This window comes from Syzygium oleosum, unplaced genomic scaffold, assembly GCF_021117445.2.
Source record: "Syzygium oleosum isolate NSW1041296 unplaced genomic scaffold, Sole_v2.1 Sole_v2.35, whole genome shotgun sequence".
NCBI classification, from domain to species: domain Eukaryota; kingdom Viridiplantae; phylum Streptophyta; class Magnoliopsida; order Myrtales; family Myrtaceae; genus Syzygium; species Syzygium oleosum.
Window position 1 is genome coordinate 44,210 of NW_026607519.1, and position 20,451 is coordinate 64,660.

The 20,451-nt window shown below is 40.7% G+C and overlaps 1 protein-coding gene across 1 annotated transcript; it reads left to right on the forward strand.

The window, feature by feature from the left end:
• Positions 1-10,394: 10,394 nt before the first annotated feature.
• Positions 10,395-13,637, forward strand: LOC130134663 (cytochrome P450 81E8-like). Its single transcript, XM_056305222.1, has 2 exons — positions 10,395-11,334; positions 12,709-13,637. Exons 1-2 carry the CDS (start codon positions 10,444-10,446, stop codon positions 13,327-13,329), a joined length of 1,512 nt encoding a protein of 503 aa, XP_056161197.1. The 5' UTR covers positions 10,395-10,443; the 3' UTR covers positions 13,330-13,637.
• Positions 13,638-20,451: the final 6,814 nt, after the last annotated feature.

The window sequence follows — 20,451 nt, forward strand, 5'->3', positions numbered from 1 at the left end:
TCGTGTTAGAAATTGCTGATGGAGGTTCTTCACATGTAGCTATATGTATATATAGAGACGATGATCACATAAATATGTCGAAAGACAGGAGATTCTGACTCAAATTTGTTGCGTATAATTTGGCTGCGTTGGTGTCCGTTTTGCATTGAACTTTTTGACCTTTCAGCGGATCAAACCTATTGCGTATCAAATTTGATGAGGATATTGTTACCTTAGAAAAGTAAGAGAAATTGAAAAGGAACTTGATGATTGTCTAGAATACGCCACATGCTCACAATCTCGCGGGGCACGCAATCCACATGCTTATAACAAAGACGTTTTTGAAACTCTACGTTACTTCTCTTTCCCCTCCGTTTCCGGCACCCTCTCTGCTCTCTCCACCTCTTCGCTTCGGCTCCATTTGTTTGATGAAATTTGTTACATATCTAGAATATATTTTTAAGAAGTCATTTTTTTTAAGAAAATGACAATATTTTCCGTTGTTCGGATCAAATCTGAAAAAGAACTAAAAAATATTTTTCGTCGTTTGAAAAGGAAAATGCAATTTGATTTTACTAAATACACAGACTATTCGGGCGATAGTGATTTGTGCACGGGTAGCCTAGGGACTAGACACGGGCACTGGGATCCCAGGTCTAGCCTCGATGGACCTCAACCCAAGGATTGAGGACCTAGGCAAGGACACTTGGATCCCAAGCAAGAGCACAGCACCGATCCCAAGTCCATGAAAGCAGAAACCGAGAATCCGATGTCCATGCATGGTTCTTGGCGCATTGGCCGGAGTCCATAAAGGCCAAGCCCAAGATCTCAGTGCTCGTGTTCAGATCCCCAACACCAGGGCTTGGGTCCATAAAGGCTGAGAGTGGGACCCTGGCGCTCAGGCTCAATTCCTGACACTCCAGCCTTGGTCCATTGAGGCTGTCGGGGATGCTGGTGCTTGTACCCTAGTCCTTAACCACTAGGCTGGGGTCCTCTACACCTAGTCTCAAGTCCATTGAACTATCATCGATATTAAAACAATGCTTCCGTGCTCAATCATATTTTTCAACATGGTATCAGAGTACAAATTCTGTAGTCTCTCAGGGTTAAAGCTAAATTCTCAAAAGACTAAAATCTTCTTAGTATGATATAATCATGCGCAAGGTGTTGAATTTGTCAAGTCGAGTGGATTTCAAAGAGGTGTTTTGCCTGTCAAACATCTTGATTTTCCTTTAAAGTCAGGTAAACTAAGTGATAAGGATTGTAAACCTTGGTTTGATGTTGTTACTTCAAGAATGAAAGCATAGATAGGTAGATACCTTTCATGTACTGGACGATTTCAGCTCATTAAGCAGTACTTATCTTTGGCATTACCAACTTCCAGTGCCAAATGGTCATTCTCCTTGAAAAGGGCATAAGGATGATTGTACATAAAAGTAGGGCTTTCTTTTGAAAAGGAGGACCTAATGTTGTTAAAGGTGCCAAGGTCTCTTGGGATGACGTTTGTATGCCTATGTGTGAATGAGGTCTAGGGCTTAGGAAGTTAGTAATTTGGAACATTGCTCGTGCCTTGAAGAGCTTATGGAGGCTTCTCTTAAAATGTGGTTCCATATGGATAGTCAACATACTCCTATTTGCTTAAGGATGAGTCTATGAATCATGGATGGAACTGGCCTCCTACCAAATCAGATGCTCTTGTTCATGTACTGTCTACTTCGTGTTCTGATTGGTTCCTTGTCCTTAATCGGCTGATGGTTGATATTTACAAGCACCAAACCTGGCTTTTTTCCTTCTATTGACTATTGAAATGTGATAAGGGAGTAAAAAACGTAATGTAGGTTGGCCTAAACTAGTGTGGTTTCACCCAAATATCCCCACATTTTGCTCCATATGCTAGTTGGTTATTCTGAAAAAGCTCCAAACGTTGGTTAGAGTAAAGAAGTGGAAGGGTGTCAATGGGACTTGGATGCTTTGTATATGTCCTATGAAGCTCTGCTCCATCTATTTTTGGATTGCACCTTTTTGAAGAATGTTTAGAGTAGAATTTTAAATCTTGGTAGGTAAGTTGGTGACTGGGATTGTGAGCTGCCCTAGGCATTACAACATTGTAAATGCAAGTCTTTTGCTAAACTCTTATTGAGTCTTGTATGGAATGGTACCATGCACCATCTAAAGCATGGAAGAAATGAGGTTAGGCATGACAAATTTGATCTTTAAGCCTGTAAAGAGTTTCAATCCATCACATTTGCTATCAAGTTGAAGATTTCCTGGTCTATTCAAGGGAGACAATCTTGTCTTGCTGCAGCTGATAAGACTCTTTTGTGATTCTTAGGGTTTTAGAGAGGGAAAGACATTATTGCTTCTTTACTAGCATATTACCTAAATTGTCTTTTGGTGGATTTTCTCTAGGTACAATGGAATTTGTTATTGTAGTCTTCTTAAACTCTTCTTGAGACTTTGCTGAACCATTAGTCTTATTAGGCAGTAGTTCACCCACACATTTTGTTAGTCAAATAAATAAAGATAACTTCTCAAGGACAAAATGGCTAACAATGCAACATGCTTGAGGAATATGCTTATTGATGCAAAAAACAATCAATTGAACAACATAAAAAAATGTAAATTTAGATATAGATTTACTTGGTTCGGTCGCAGGGACTTATTCCACAAGAAGAGTGGTATATGATTCTACTATAGATTGTGCTATACAATGGATATCAGAATATAAATTTGGATACAAATTTACGTGGCTCGATCGGTGAAACTTATTTCACAAGAAGAGTAGTATATGATTCTACTCTAGATTAAGCAATACAGTAGATATTACAACCACTGGAGTCCCTCAAGTTGTAACGCCCCCACCTCGAGGTCATTCATGTGACGTCCCGTTCATTATTATCTTTCTTTACACACAAGCGGAAGCTTAACTCGAGACAATCACAATCAATACACACAGCGGAATAAGACAAGAAGCATCATGAGCAAACCTTATGTTTACAATGCATACAAACATGTTTTAACAAGCCCTTCATGCCATGGCAAACAACACGTATTTTCATAGCCAACTATAATTAGCAAAACTTGACTTGGGTTATCCTATACCCACTACGGCTTCTCGCTCCTCGCTTCTTCACCTCCACCCCGGTCCTGTCCGCCTGGCCATCTCATATCCCACCCGTGGCTTGATCCCAGAGCCGGCCTGCCTGCACCGCCAAAGCACCGTTAAACCCACTTAGGGATCAACCCATTCTCTGTTTGCATAGTGATACCATGCCACGTACGGATGAGGCACCAAGTTCGTTAGGCCCTCATAGAACATCACAAGCGTCGTAATTCGGCGGTAGGCGTGGTCTTCTCTGACATTTATCACGGTAAGCACTTCGGCTCTCATCTCCACGGGATTGCCAACGCGGGCTGGGGGAAATGCCATCCTACGGACCTGAAAAAGAGAAACAACGGGAATAAGTCGGGGAGACTCAGCAAGTGAAAACACTAATATCAAGCGAGGACGAGACAATCATCGTTCACACAAGTCGATTCTTACCGTACCGGCATCAATGGCAATTCAAATAGCAAAGTCATGCTACGAAACCAACAAAACAAACATCAAACATGAGTATCACACGTGAACATCATTAGATGAGAAAGAACGAACAACCATGAAATCAAGAAACGGGCCAACCAACCCATGTTACAACGTATCGTAACTTCTTTTCCTGATATTATGGAATTCACTTACTCAACGACAAACAAAACTAGAGAATGGTTTAGAAACGAGTGAGCTCGGGAAATTTCGGGCTTCCTCCTTGCTTCCTCCTTGCTTCCTTCTTGCGTGGCCGAGCAAACTTAGGCCTACAAGGGCCAAACCGTGGGCTCTCGGGTAGGAACGAGTAGAAACGCGGGCCGGTTCGGGATTTATTTGGGCGCAAGCTTCTCGGGCCAAAAGATGAGAAAACAAGAAACAGAAAGGGAGAGGAAGAAGGGAATGAAGTTGGCGTGAGAAGAGAGAGAAGGGGGGGATTGTCTTGCTATTTAAAGAGGGCTTGGAAGACAATAGAAACCCTAGAAAATCCTAGAACTAAACCAATAATGGAGGCCTCTTAGTCAAATTTCATGATGGCCTTCATTTAATGCCATTAATGGACTAAGCCTCTTAGTCAAATTTCATGATGGCATGTATTTAATGTCATTAATGGACTAAAATGATGAAGAAGCCAACCTTATCTTCTTCTCATTGGCCCTCTCTCTCTCTCTCTCTCTCTCTCTCTCTCTCCCTCACGGCTACTCTCTCTCTCTCTCTCTCTCTCTCTCTCTCTCTTTTCTCCTTGGCCGAATGGCCTTTGCTTAGGTCACGGCTTAGGTCATCAAGGAATTAGGTCATGGCTTATGTCACTAAGAGATAAGGTCATTTATGCTCATTTATGCACAAAGGCCAAAAGCCATGATGAAAACTCTAAGCCATTTAATGGCTTTAATTGTGGCCTTTCTCTTCCTTTCTCTCTTTCTCTCAGTTTCCCCCTTCATTTGACCTCCAATAAAAGTGTAACATATCTCATTTGAAGGATCATAACGTGTAATTTAAATCACCATAAGACATCAAGTCAAAATTCTAACGTTCTCGGTTAGAAAATGCTAAATCTTTGAAATCTAACAAAACCGGACAGCTTTACACTGTTCACGAAATTGGACTTGGAAACATAGTAAGTGGACTCCGAAAATTCTCAAATTTGGATATGTTATAAACAAGGCCTTAATAATAATTTTTCATGCAGAACACGAAATCTGAATCTCTCTGTAAACATCATTTTTAGCAGCTCAAAGACAGACTAAAAACAGTTCGCTGGAACAGAATTCTTGTTTCTCAAAGTAAGCTCTGTCCATAATCTAAATCATCTCGAAAAATTCCCAAATTTATATACATTAGAGAAAAGGACATTCTCAACAACTTTTGTGAAGGAAACGTTTCCAAAATCGACCCAAAAAAGCTTGTAGAAAATAAATAAAGTGTGAACATCACCGAAATACCCATTCTGGGCAGTTTTACAAGGTCCGGAAATGAGGGTGTCGTACTACACATATCAAGTTCACAAATTATGACATTAAAGTAGGTAAAACTTCAAGACGTTTGGAGAAACTTTTAAGAAGGAAGTGTTTGGAAATTAGGATCACAAAAGTCTTCACAAAAATAACAAAATGATGGGGTACAAAGGATCCGAAATTGGGTTTTTAAGAGTAAAACTTGATTCCAATTGGAAAACTACCAAACTTAAACCATAGGTATTTCCCAGGGATTGAAATTGAGTATGCTACACAAGAACTTGCCAAAAACAAAAGTATCTTGAGCATCAGGATATCCCAAACTTAAATCTCCATCAATGCCCAACTTCAGCCCTAATCTCTTTCTCCAAACCGAATCATGAAGTTCGCCATTGGGCCCGCATTGTTTCACCACAATGCCCACTGCTTGGAAACATGTCGGTCGCCAGTTTCTGTCAGTGAACCGCGTTAGTCACCAGATTCTTTCCTTGAGAAATTCACCCAACACCGAAACAAATTAGTGGTGGAGCACCAATTAACCATCAGCTCTGATACCATTTCTTGGGAGCGCAGCAAAATCCCAATACCTTCATTTGGAAGATTGCCAAGAGTGAGTTCGAAACCCGTCAATATATCCAGATGGACCCAACTTCACTCATAAGTTTAAGCTAATGAGTTATGAGCCAATTATGATATATTAATTGTTCCATGCCACACTAATTCTCTGATATGGAATTTCTTTAACATAACTGACACATGTATTTCAACACTGATTTGGTCAATGCTTGTCAATGGTGGTCAACGATAGTCAACACCAGTCAATAGTCTCGGTCAACGACTAATGATTGGAGGCTGACGTGGACTGTTGATGTGGCAAGACGCTAACGTGGTAGAGTATATGTCTTAATGTCGTGGTGGATGACATTAGCAATCACATAATGGAGTCGGCTGACAAATGGCACGTGATGATGATGTTACTCTACGCGGCTGGTCGTGTCAAAGGTGTGTATGCGTGTGGATCTCATGTGTAGAGAGGCTTCTAGCAGCGCATAAGGGCACGTTAGGCAATGATTCACACATTATCACTGGTATGTGACTTGTTGGAGCATGATGAGGTTCATGGAGATGTTTATTTTTCAAAACAAGCAGTGGAAAGTGTTGAAATCAGCACTCAAAGGTGTCGGGCTCCGTGCATCCTAGCATGGCAACATGTGATAGTGTATGAGGTAGGTCCGACAACCTTTCATGACAAAATTTCAAGATTTGGTTCGTCTGATAGTGGCGGGTATGGTGGTAGTATTTATTTTTTGAGATGAGCAGCGGATTGGTGTCGAAACAACAGCTTAAGGCTGTGGACCGATGGAAAAAGCGTGGTCGGTGAGGTTGGCGTTGTTACAACCACCGTGGAATAGACTTGATGAATGCTTCCTCAAATAACAACAATTGTTCTTATACTGTATAAGATTTTATGAGACCACAATCAACTTTTTTGAAAGCCTAAACCATTAAATAAAAGCGTGGTATAATAATTAATAATTCTAACACTTTCCCTCACACGTAATCTGGACTTTGGCGAAGATTAAAGCGTGGAAATATGTAATAGATGAGGCAAATACGATCGAGAAATATTTAAATTCAGGACCTCCTGCTTTGATATTATAAGGAATTTTGATTCCGATTATCACCTGAAGAGTAGAAGACCCATATATATAGGAGGAGAATACAATTAAACTTGATTACAAATAATGTAAACAACAATTAACCGGACTCCAAATTTGTAATTCTATATATATATATATATATATACATATTTATATATATGTTATATAGTGATGCAATTTTTGCCAAATCCATGCCACATTTGACTATGCCGAAAAATACGAGTTGGATTTCCACATATACTTTTGGATAGGGCTTGCCATCTTTGCTTTTTTTTTTTTATTAAATGGATAGAAAAAACTAAAGTCTTCTTGATAGTTTGAGACCGTGCATGGACTTGTCCTTTTAAACTAAACTCTGTAAGGAGAACCATTTGAGCTGATGGGGATATCTCGTGCCATGAACCTTTGAATTCGAAAGCATTTAAGGTGGGAAAATTTTTGTCGGCTAACTCACCGATCGATATCTTGGGTTCCTATCTTCTCATTTATTACTTGTTTTCAAAACTTAAAAAATTCTTCGTCCATGAACACTCAGGTGGCAGTTCTACGGACTTGTTGCCATAAATTATTCAAATAATTTCGAAGCTAATGGTTGTATTCTTTTTAGGGAAAATTTCAAATCAGTACTCAAAGTGGAGTCATTTTCTCAAAAAAGAGTCCAAAGTGGACATAGTATTAAAGACGGGCTTGAAGTGCCCAATCAGTCTCAGATAAGGGCCCGAAGTACCTAATTAGTCTCAAGTAAGGGCCTGAGTTCGTCGGCCGATCAAATGCTCACCGGCCGGCAAGCACGTGATTGTTTCGGCAATCGAAACAAGGGCAGTTTCGTCTTTTACTTTTTAATTTTTTTTCTTTTTTTCCTTTTTCTATTTTTTTCTTTTCCTTTTCCTTTTCTTTTTTTTCCACTCTTCCCTCCTCCAGCCATAGCCGGGGTCGACGAAGGTCGTTAGCCTCAGGTGGAGGCTGCCCTCGCCTAGGCTGAACGGGCAAGGGTCGACCATCACCCACCCAGCCCAAGCGAGGGCGACCCTAGCCCGACACCGGAGAGGGCAACCCTCACCCTAGGTTGCCCTTGCCGGCGTCGGGCGAGGGTCGCCTCACTTGCCCTCACGGGATTTGGCAAGGGTTGCCCTCGCCCGCCTAGCCTAGGCGAGACGACCCTCCCCCGACACCGGCCAGGGCAACCCTCGCCCGACCTGGGTTGCCCTCGATGGCGTCGAATGAGGGCCGCCCTCGCCTGACTCCGGCAAGGGCAGCCTCCGCCGGCCTCGGCTATGGTCGGCGGAGGGAAGAGAGGGAAAAAAAAAGAAAAGGAAAAGAAAAAAACGGAAAAAGGAAAAAGAAATAAAAACAATTAAAAAGTGAAAAACGAAACTGCCCTTGTTCCGATCGTCGGAACAGTTACGTACTTGCCGGTCGGTGAGCATTTGACCGGCCGGCGAACCCAAGCCCTTACTTGAGACTAATTGGGTATTTCGGACCTTTATTTTAGACTGATTGAGCACTTAAGTTCTTATTTGACATTATGTCCACTTTATATTCTTTTTTGAAAAAATGACCGCACTTTGGGTACTGATTTGAAATTTTCCCTTCTTTTTATTTTGCTTACTTGCATTTTTACTTATTCGCGTTACTCGCAATGTATATTATTATATCATGTAAATAAATCAAATTAATTTAAGAGGTTACGCCATATTGTTTCATTTTTTTGTATGTAATTCTACGAAAGAGTTCAGACGACCAAATTGTATCTTCAAGATAGACGACGGATCATTCATAGTAGAAATAATTTAGTATTTAAGAATGATTTCACAACCCTCGTAATTGTCTATGAATTTCCTTCAAACCCTACTACTGTTCTTACAACAAGTTTTCAAGTAATATTCTACTTCTCTCTCTCTCTATCTCTGGTTTAGAGGTCTAAAGAAACACCGAAACGTCATCAATGACGATATCATCTCATGGTAGGGAGACCGCTTCCAATTTCTACTGCTCATCTCTATAATTGAAGCGTACGGACAATTGCGTCATCAAATACGACAACCACCAGGTGGTCCTCGGGTAGGTGGGGGACTCTGACATGAATTTGCAATTCATAAAAGTTTATTCTAATTGGCTTCACCTTAGTAAAATAATTTTACCATATGTTATTATATTTTGTTATTTGACTGCAAGTCAGCACCAAAACGTAATCAATGACGATTATCATCTCGTGGTAGTGAGATCGCTTGTCAATCTCTTCTGCTGATCTCTAGAATTGAGGCGCAAGGACAATTGCGTCATCAAACGCGTCAACCACCAGGTGCTCCTTGACAGGGGGCTTCTGACTTGAATTTGCAATTGATGAGAGTTTATTTTAAATATGGCTTCATTTTGACCAAAAAAAAATATATGGCTTCACAAAAATTTCTAAGTACATTGATGTATGGAAAAATTTAAGATAAAGACATGAAATGTCATCATTTTCTCAAATAAGCATATGAAGTGGACCTTGTATCAAATGAGAGCATTCACTCAAATAAGAATGCGAAGTACCCTCATTTTCTCAAATAAAGAATCTGAAGTGGATTTTGTTTCAAATAAGCGCCTCAAGTGGCTAAGGGCTTGACTTTCCGAGCTGATAATGGCATTTTTGTCCTTTAGCGTTTTTTTTTTCCTTTTTTTTCTTTCTTTTTTCCTTTTTTTTGGTTTTTCTTTTTTCTTTGTCGATGGCTGGTTGCCAACCACCAGCCAAGCCTGGAAAGAGTTGGGTGACGGTCGCCCTCGCCCGATCTGATGGGGGCCACCCTCGCTGGCAACAGGCAAGGGACGCCCTCGCTTGGGCCAAGCGACCCTCGCTAGCCATGGGTGAGGCTAGCCCTCACCGAGCCCTTTTCGGGCTTCGCCGGTGGCTAATTGTAAAGAACAAAGAGAAAACCAAAAAAAAGGAAATAGGAAAAGAAAGGAAAAAAGAAAAAATAATTTAAAATAAAAATTATTTTCGGATGAAAGTGCCATTGATCGGCCAGAATATTTCGCCAACCGACGAGGTCAGGCCCTTATTTGAAACTTATATGACCATTTCATGCCCTTATTTGAGACTAACATATCACTTCAAGCCTTTATATGACACAAAGTCAACTTCAAACCTTAATTTAAAAAAGTGAGGGCACTTCAAACCCTTATTTGGAATATTTCCTTTATATATGGCACCACCTCATTTTTTGCAATTCTTTTACCTTAATTAGGAGTTACGACGGACCATTAGTACCATGTGTTACTATATTTTTGTGAGTGAGGGGGCAAGTGTTAAATCCCCGCGTAGAACAAAAGTGAGATAGAGTAGTGCTGACATATAACAAGATACAAGAAAACAACGTTTAATTTCGCGTTTCCACCTTGTGGGCCGCTTATTTACCATTTATTCCGACTTTTTTTCATGTGTCAAGTCGTTGAAGTTAATATTACACGCAAGTTACTCGACAAATGTCTCAAACCATATAGGGCACAAAGGATGAACCTGGTAAAGAGCATTGTACAAAATTGAAGTCAAAATTTTCGCGATCCAAAAATAATGAACATGTAATTGATGCGATTATAATGATTAATCTTCAATTTTAATACTGAATATATCCAAATACTCCAATAGATTACGCAGACCACTTTTCCTTCGAGGCTTCCAGGAACGAGGATTTGGCCTCTGGTCTCTATAAATACATACGTACAACACCCACATGTTGTCAAGAGACTCCATCAGCAATTCGTAACACGAAGCAAAGAAAAAACCATGGAAAACACAGTTCTGTATGCGAGCCTCCTCCCTGTCCTCTCTCTAGTTATGCTCTACTTCTTCCTAACAAGAGAACCCAAGAACCTCCCTCCATCCCCTCCTTCTCTCCCCATCGTTGGCCACCTCCACCACTTGAAATTGCCCCTTCACCGGATCCTCCATCGCCTCTCCACTAAGTATGGCCCCATCATGAGCCTCCGCTTCGGGGTCCGCCGGTTCGTGGTCGTGTCGTCACTGCCGCTGGCCGAGGAATGCTTCACCAAGAACGACATCGTGCTCGCCAACCGCCCCAAGCTGTTCATCGGCAAGCACCTCGGCTACGACTACACCACCCTCGTCACGGCGCCCTATGGCGACAGGTGGCGCAACCTCCGGAAGATCGCCACCATCGAGGTTCTCTCGTCGCACCGCCTGAACGTGCTCTCCCACGTCCGGAGGGACGAGATCCGGCGGCTGATGCTCCGGCTGGCCCGGGGCGGGTTCGTGTCCCACCACCAGGTCGAGCTCAAGACTCTCTTGTCGGAGCTGACGTTCAACATCATGATGAGGATGATCGCGGGGAAGCGGTACTATGGGGAGGGCGTGAACGTCGACGAGGCCAAGGCGAGGGAGGCGAGAGAGGTGATTAAGCAGATCGTCGGGAATGGCGGGATAAGTTACGCGGGCGATTTCCTGCCCATACTAAAGTTGGTCGATTACAATGGGGTCAAGAAGAGGGTGGTGGAGCTGAAGGAGAAGATCGACGCGTTCATCCAGGGCTTGATCGACGAGCACCGGAGGAAGAAGGGCGACCCAGAGCTCGCGGACAGCATGATCAGTCATCTTCTGCATCTACAGGAGTCTCAGCCGGAAGACTACTCGGACTTCATGATCAAAGGGCTCGTCTTAGTGAGTGGTGTTTCTTATTCCTATCTCTACATCTGTTTTTTTCTTCTGGGCAAATCCTACCCTCCCGTGAGAATACTCACGGCGAAGTTGCCGTGTGTCTTCTCAGTCGTCCATTCTTGTCAACTTGATCTGAGTTGTCAGTCGTTGAATTGAGTCGGGCAATTTTGTCGTGCCCAGAGCCACGGCCGCGTAGATTTGACCGCTTTGTGTTGCTTCTGTTTCGAAGATTTAGAATGCACCTCCACCGCAAATCATAGTGATAGTCTTACAATGAATGGTGAAAAATCTAAGGTTCCGTTTTTCAATAAACAGAAATATATCGCACTCTCTCTCAAATAAACTAAACCCTTATATATAACTAATTTACTGAAAAAATGTGTAGCCCGTAGTTGCAATCACTGTTGTTTTTTCGCGCATGTATTGTCAATTTTCCTCGAGACTGACATTTTGACTAGGCTGATGTTTGTGGTGCTGGGCAATTCACTCTCACGCTGTCACTTGGAGCAATCCCATTCTGTGTTCTTCGTAGAAGATAATGATGTCTCAAATAGATTTAGATGAAAGGTCCAAATTTTTCTGATTTTGGGAGTTCATAAAAGGAGCAGATATGGATGTGGGTTTCTGGGATTGGCTTACCCACGAATCTGCTCAACCAGACTTTGCCTGAATTTTATTGACCCTACAAATCAAAACTTTGCTATTTCGCCTTTGGATTTGTGACTATGAAGGGGTCATTATCAAGTGGAGCGAAAGAAAAAGGAGAGAGTCACTACCGACGGAAGGCCAAAAATTGGTAATAACGAATGATCGGGTTGGGTTGGGTTGGGTTGGGTTGGTTTGATTGCAGTTTTTCAAATTGGATTTGATTTCACTTTTTCAAATGCTTAATTGTTGATTGCATATTGAGCACCACGTTTAGGACTATTGGTACAAATATCAATCTTAATATCAAGTTGGGACACGACAACGACTTATTAAGATTTATACTCTTTTCTTTTAGATTTTCTCTGTGATTACGTATATATTTGTGCACTTACACGACCATATACCAATTATAGGTAGTGGTTATTTCAATTCTTAGTTGCAATATCAAAAGATGCCTTTTAGAACTGCGTTGATCCAAAGTAATGTCATTTTGGAAAGAACTTAAGTAAAGTAACCGATTCGTAGGAAAAAATATTTGCATTACTGGCGGGCCTGTGGTAAATGACTGTCGTGTTTCATTTTTCTTTTCCGACTTAATATTATAAGTACAATGCCCTTTTCTTTTCTTTTAGATAGTCTTATTGTGAGTGTTGTTATCGTCATTTGAAGTCTTATTATCTCTGAATCGTAAAGTTGATTTACACAATAACTTCTTACACATATGTGTAGGTTTTGTTAGCCGCCGGAACAGACACATCATCGCTTACATTAGAATGGATAATGGCCAACTTACTAAATAACCCTGAAAAGTTAAAGAAGGCCCAAGAAGAGATTGATTCCGTTATCGGCCATGACCATCTAGTAGAAGAATTGGATGTTTCGAATCTACCTTACCTTCAGTGCATCATCTTTGAGACCCTTCGACTAAACCCGACAGCGCCACTTCTGGTCCCGCACGCATCATCGGCTGATTGCACAATAGGAGGATACTTCGTTCCACGCGACACTATTGTGACGGTGAATGCATGGGCCATTCACAGAGATCCTGAGTTGTGGGAGGACCCATTGAGCTTCAAGCCCGAAAGGTTCGAGGGTAGTGGCGGCGAAAAGCAACGTAAGTTGATATTGCCATTCGGGCTAGGACGGAGGGCGTGCCCCGGTGCACCCTTGGCTCAACGGGTCATAGGGTGGACATTAGGGTTGCTGATTCAGTGTTTTGATTGGAAAAGAGTGAGCGAAGAAGAGATCGACATGAGGGAAGGCTCCGGAACCACCATGCCAAAAGTAGTACCATTAGAATTAATGTGTAAAGTACGCCCTTCTATGGAGAAACTCGTCCCTAGAGATTAAGTTGGTCGACTAGTTTGTCGCGAAATCGTTGGTGGACATGCTTTCATATTATATGTAGTAAGAGTCCACATATAATTTATGAGTTTCAACTTTTGTATATTTTCATTTTCCTATTTGCTTTGGAACTTTATAGAGGAGGTTCCTAGAGTTCAGAAGATATATGGTGCTAATGGTGGCTCTATGGATTTTCTTATATAAACCTAGTAGTACTTTTCTTGAATAAATGTAGCCGTTCGGAAATTATAGATTTATAGTTTTTTTTGTAGTTTAATTTTCTATTGCTAATGCAAGGTCACATGCTTTTTTAATCTGCCTTCTTTTCGCAATTTTCTTTCTTTTCTTTCCTCCACGTTTCTACTTTCGTGCAAGTTACTCTTCTTGCATTATGTTTCGATCTACATGTATAATGCAAGAATATGCTTCTTCTCATCTTTTACTCGAGATTAGTTACAGAGAGATCATTGTTTGCTAAATTAGTTACAAGCTGATGTTTTCAAAATTGAATGCCGTGCCCTTACTCAGTTACCGCACAAAAATTTACTACAGCATCGAGTAAATTCATCAATTTTCCGGTCCTGCTCACTAGCTTATATTATGTATTATGGCAAGTAGCAATACTATTTGTGCCCAAAGATTCTCATGGTTGGTGTAATTGATAGAATGTCACTTGTTCAGATCACACCTATGGCATACAAACTGCTGTAAGTCAGGTGTCGACGCCCAAAATTCTCGCCCCAAAGATCAATATTGTGTATATGTATGTAATTGGAATTTATTTCCTACCAAAAAGATTTTCCACCACACGTTGCATTTCATATTTGAACATTTTAGTGGCATTTCATGCACACGCCTAAATTAAAAGTGCATATCGTTCAATTTCTGAGTCCAAGGTTACTTTGGTCACTTTTCAAGTCTAGGTGTTCTCTGGTAATTTTATTTAGAAATTACATCTTTAGGCATTTTCAAATCTGCATTGATAGAGAGATTCATATTTAGGCATGTTTATATTGCATAATAGAATAGGATTTGCGTCTTGTATCATAAAATTGTTCTTTGAGATAAATACATTAAAAGTCTTAAAACTTGTTATTAAAGTGCAAACGAGTCCTAATATTTTGAAAAAGTACAATTAAGTCCCGAAACTTGTTATAAAAATGCAATAGAATTCTCAAACTTTCAAAAAGTGCAATAAAATGCTAAAACTTGTGAAATTACTCTTTAGGAATGCATTTAGACTAAGCTTCCATAATTACATTGTTTAAGGTAGATTTAATTTCCTTTAATTTAGTACTTTACGAGAAAATGTTTTTTATTGCATAATATATAGTTGCCATTTTCTGCATTAGACTTAGGATTGCAAGACATATAGAAAATCCTAGCTGTATTTTCTTTCCATGTTTATAATCACATCTTAGGAAAATATGAAGGCAGTGCTTTTGCATCTCACGTCCCATTCGCATATTTATTTTCCCTTTGCGCACTACTACACGTTAGAATTTTTTTTTTTGTCTGTCCTATCTCTATCTCTCTTCTCTCTCTGACTTTTGCTCTGCCTTTTGCAGAGCATGTCAATCATTTTTTAGATGTTTTCTTTATTGTTCAAGGAGGTCCTATCCCGAGATAGGGGCGTAATAATAATACCTAGGGAAAATTTTAAATAAAGGCCTAAAGTAAGTCCATTTTTTCAAAAGAGGTCCGGAAATGCAACTTGTCTCAAATAAAGGTCTGAATTGGCCACTTAAACTCATATAATAAAGCCATTTTCTCAAAAGAAAGTCTGAAGTGCATGGCCACTTAGACTCGTATAATAAAGCCATTTTCTCAAAATAAGGGCTTGCCGTTTGGCCAAATTTTCGCTAGCTAGCGAGCACATGCTCATTCCGGCGAAGGCCAAAGATCTCTTGAACCAGAACTAGCTTCCACGCCACAACCCACCCTACAAAATTGAAGGCCCATGAAAAAAACCTCACTAGAATAGTACAATTCCAACAATCATCACGAGTACATCAAAATACATATAAAACCCCACACAATATTAACGAAACAGCACAAAAAAAACAAGAATTGGAAGACTTTGAAGAAATCAAAATTGAATTCAGAAGGGCAGCGATTAACAAACCGAGAAGAATGAAAGAGAAGACGAAGAAGATAGCGACTAATGGGCGGATAATAAACATGTTGAGGCAATCCCAGTAGGAAAGAGGATGCAGTGCGGTCGTTCAAGAAGAAGATGCATGGAGTCGTCATAGTAGAGGATTGTCAGGTAAAATTGCTATTCCTCTGCAAATTTTGCCATTCGAGCTATTGCCGTCAGAGGTTGAACGTTAGGGATTGAAGGAGAAGAGGACAGCCATGGCTTGGACAAAGAAGGAGATGAACAGAGAAAGAAAAATGAAAAGAAAAGAAAAAGAAATATTTTCGGACGAAAAAGCTCCTTGCAGTGCCATTGGCTTGAGCATGTGCTCACCGGCCAGCAAAATTTTGGTTGGCAGGCAAGCTTAAGGCCTAAGTTGTCATTTCAGATCTTTCTCTGAGACAATGTTAGAAAAGTAAATACCCAAGCTAAGAATTGGACTCTACCTTCATTCTTTTCCAATTAACCAGTTCTTCAAAAGATCCATAATACCTACGAATAAGAAGAATCCTCCTATTTTGACTTTCCCGGAGCCTTCGGTAGCACAGCTGCTTCGGGGCTTTTTTTTTTTTTTAAATAGCTTCACTTTAAATCCTTATTTAAAACTATCCCTAATACCTTGTTTAATGTTGCTCCAAAAAATCAAGATATTGAAAGTCATTTGCTCACGGCTGGCCTCAACGACGATGTTGGGGAACATTTCACCAAGATCTTCGCTCGTCCGACGGAGACAACGAGCCGGAGTTGTCGATGGGCTCCTCGAGGCGACGGTGGAGGCCGCTGCTTATTTGGTTGCAAAGAGAGCCATCGGCACTTTGGTTCCTTGAAATTCCTGAGAAAGAGGGGTCGTGAAGAGAGACGGAGAGAGAGAGAGGAGAGCATTCGCTTCGAGAAAGAGGGGAAAAACCCTAACCTGAGTCGGACACAGACGACAAAAAGGGGGGTCGAGCTTCGAGCGAAGGAGGCGAGGTCACGAAGAGGGATGGAGAGACAGAGCAGAGCGAAGGAGGAAGGGAGCGAGCAGAGCGTGGTGCCTTTTGGTCATGAAGAGAGACAGAGGGAGAGATTGAGAGAGAACTGAAGCAAACGAAGAACAACACGGAGAAACAAACTGAGAGAGTGGGGAGAGGGCTTTTTGAATATTTCTGACGGGTGGGCCCCGAAGGCCACGTGTCGCCAGCTGGGTGGACTGTCTCACCGATGACGTGGCGAGACAGTCCTACCCAATATTTTCTCGAAAAGAATCTGAAAAGTAGGCCCAACGTGAAGATGTGGCGACTACTGAATAGAGTGACCAATTGTTAACGTGGCAAATCAAACCTATTTAATATATTCATAGCAAAAACGCGCGCTGGTGATGTCATGTCCTATTATTCAAGATTAGAAAATAGCTAAAGTAAAGCAGTGGGCTAATTAAAATAAAGTTATTTGCATGGATGCTATAATTCTTCACGTAAAAGAAAAAAGAAACTAAATAAGTAGTAGATTTATACACCATCATATTTTTTTTATTAGTCTTCAACGATGTTGGCCCTTTTACATTGTTGAATAGTATCTGAATATAGTAAATGGATTCGATGCAGCCACACACTCAATGACAGATCTAGTTTTCCTCTCTTTCAATCACAAAAACATTTTGGAGTAAAATGTATCAATTCCGCACTTGGTGAAATGTTCCCCAACATCGTCTTTGAGTGTGTTGGTAATGGAGGAGTATTTGATAATATAAAAACTATCTTAGTTCCACTCACCACACATTACATGAGTGAGTACAAGCTCTACTTATGGAGCAATTTCACCGACATTCTTCTTTGACATGCCCTACGTGTCTTTTTTTTTTTTTTAACACATATAGTCTTTGACTAGTATCCAAGATATTTTTACACATACTCTAAAGAACTCCACACTTTTCCTCTATTGCCTGAAGACTAGATACTTTATAGGATTCTTTTGGTTGCTCTTTGTTTGTCTTCGGTGAGCTCTACTTGAACTCTTCAACTTGGTGCTTGGTTCATACTTTGCTTTCTCACATTCAAGATTCAACGAGAAAATATTGAGTACCACTGGGATTCCAACGTGGATTAATTCGAGTCACTCACATCGCGACACGTGTCGCGAGGGCCCCACCACGTCGGGAGAGCTGAGATTTTGGAAAAAAAGCAAGGGCCTCTCTCTCTCCTCTCTCTCTCTCTCTCTCTACTTCGTACTCCCACTCATGCTTTCCATATCGGCATTCTCTCTGTCTCTGCACTCATGCTTCCTCACATCGCCGCCTCCAACGAGTGGACTCCATCGCCTTCGACAAACCACACCAACGCTTCGCCCTAGCCAACGCCTTCGCCCTAGCTTCTGCTTCCACCCTAGCCGACACCGTCGCCCTAACCCTAGCCACCTCATGCTCCGTCGTCTCCGACGAACGACGCCGACGTCAATGCCGATGCCCTAGCCCTAGCCAACGCTGACGACGAAGCCTCAATGAAGCTCTGTACCTCTCGGCGCTGACGCCTCCACCCTAGCCAACGCCTTTGCCCTAGCCCTAACCGACGCCTCGACTCGCTTTATACCTCTTGACGCCTTCGCCTCGACGCTCTGCAATTCTCGCTGTCTGCGCCATCCGACGAACCAAGCCGCCGCCTCCGATGAAAACTCAAGAGGTAAATTTTTACTCCAGATTTAGTGTAATTTTTGAAGTTTTTGCCTTTTCATCTCTGTTTTTGGGTGATAAGCTAGTGGAATTTTTACTACACCTTGAATGACTTATGCCATGGCAAAATGCCGATAAGAATCTTGATTTATTCCAGAATGAAAAATATGCTTATTTCGCTAGGAAAAGTAAAGAATCTGCTAGTAAGAAATTGTGTGGTTATTGATTTAGTTGTGCGCTTGCGTAACTTGATACATCAAAATGAATAGGATGCTTTACTTTATCTGGTGGTACTGCATTACATTTCAGCTCCTTGCCTTAAATCAATGCCACCTGCAAATCTTGCTAAGTACACTTTAGGCCAGTCTTCTTTTTCACACTTCATGCTTATTTTATCATGATGGTAGTACTTTCGGATATTGTCATCTCCAACTCTCCATATAAGGCTGTGACTTGCTCATGTGCAAAAAATTTTCATGGATGACAACCTCCATTTGAAAAAAATAAGCTCAGCTATCTTACATATATGTATCGTCACATGCTTGCTTACAGAGCAGGAGATTAAGTGTGCGCGCACAAGCAAGCATGCCTTTACAGCTGCATGCTTCAGAATTTTATTTCAGTCGGTTACATTGCACAAAGTGGTTGATCAGCACACGAATACTAGCTGAAACATGGAAGAGTTACATTGTACAGAAAGGTTACAAATGCTTCGGTTTGTTTTGGATGTCTTTTCTGATAATGAACTCCACATTATAGTTTTGTGAGCATATACATGAGTATGGACATTCGTAACAATTGATATACATCTATTTCTCGTCAAGTAAGGTCATTACTGAACTTAAACATGCTGGAATTATCTTTCAAGCTTGATGGTCAGGACTGTTTTGATGTCATTTTAATCTCAATTTGGTATCAATTTGGGTGCAAATTTATCGGATGGCTGAATCAGAGGTAATTCTTTACTCATACTATGTGAAATATATTTTGCTTGTAAAAGCACTACGTTGATAACTTTTTGTTCTTTTAGTTACAGCATGAAACTTCTCATCTTGCACATGTAATCAATGATATGGAAAAAGATTATGAGTTTTCAGTATGAATGGTTTTTCAAATGAACTTGAAGCATACCATAAGTTTGCGGCCTATGCAATCGGCAAAGGATTTGGAGTGAGGAAGGGTAAATGTTTAAAAATAGTAAAGGAGAATTAACCCGATGGACTTTTGTGTGCAATTGTAAGGAGCATTGTGTTAGCTCATCTGATCAAGAAAAGAAATATGAGTGGTATGAAGTTAGATGTGGTTGTCTTGCTCGTATCAAATTTAAAGTTGACAATGGTGTCTATGAAGTCATGGAGTATATTTTCAAGCATAATCATGCATTTATTTCGGAAGATCAAAAGCACTTAATTAGATGTAGAAGAATAATATCTAACACTTGCAAGGGTGTTTTGGTTGACATGAGTAAAGCCGACATTAGTGGGATTACAACATATAAGTTCTTCGCAAATGAAGCAGGAGGAAGCAAAAACTTGGGTTTCAACTTGCGTGATTGTCAAAATTATTTACAAGCGAAAAGATCCGATGGTATAAGTGGGGGAGATTGTCAAATGTTCTAAATTATTTTCATTTCATGCAAATGCAAAATATAATGTTTTCATACATTGTACGGGTAGATCAAGATGGTAGATGACAAATTTATTTTGGAAAGATAGCATATCGAAATTAGATTACGACTATTTTGGTGATGTGCTAGTGTTTGATACCACATATCGTATCAACAAATATAACATGATATGTGCACCATTTGTCGAGATTAATCACCATTGGAAGAATGTTCTATTCGGTTTTGTATTTTTGTTAGACAAGACTGCAAAATCATTTATTTGGTTATTTGAGGCTTTTTTGAAGTTTATGAGAAATAATGCTCCTAAAACCATGTTCACTGATCAAGACAAAGCCATGGCAAAAGCCATTAGAATGATGTTCCCGAATACACAACACGGTTTATACACTTGGCACATCGGGAAAAATGCCAACCAAAACATTTCACATCTTTACCACAACCCGGATTTTAAGGATACATATTTCTTAATGCTTATGTATAAATGTAGATCGGAGGAAGAATTTTAATCTACTTTGAGGGAAATGGAAAAGAAGTAGGGTACTATGAATAACAATTGGCTGTGGAGATTATAAGACATTATACACAAATAGAGTTCAACTTTTGGTTGTGACACTTTTACATGTGGTATAAGATCCAACAAAACGAGTGAGAGCACCAATAATGTCTTCCAACATATGTTGACAGAGACATTGACTCTTGTAGAGTTTGTCCACCACC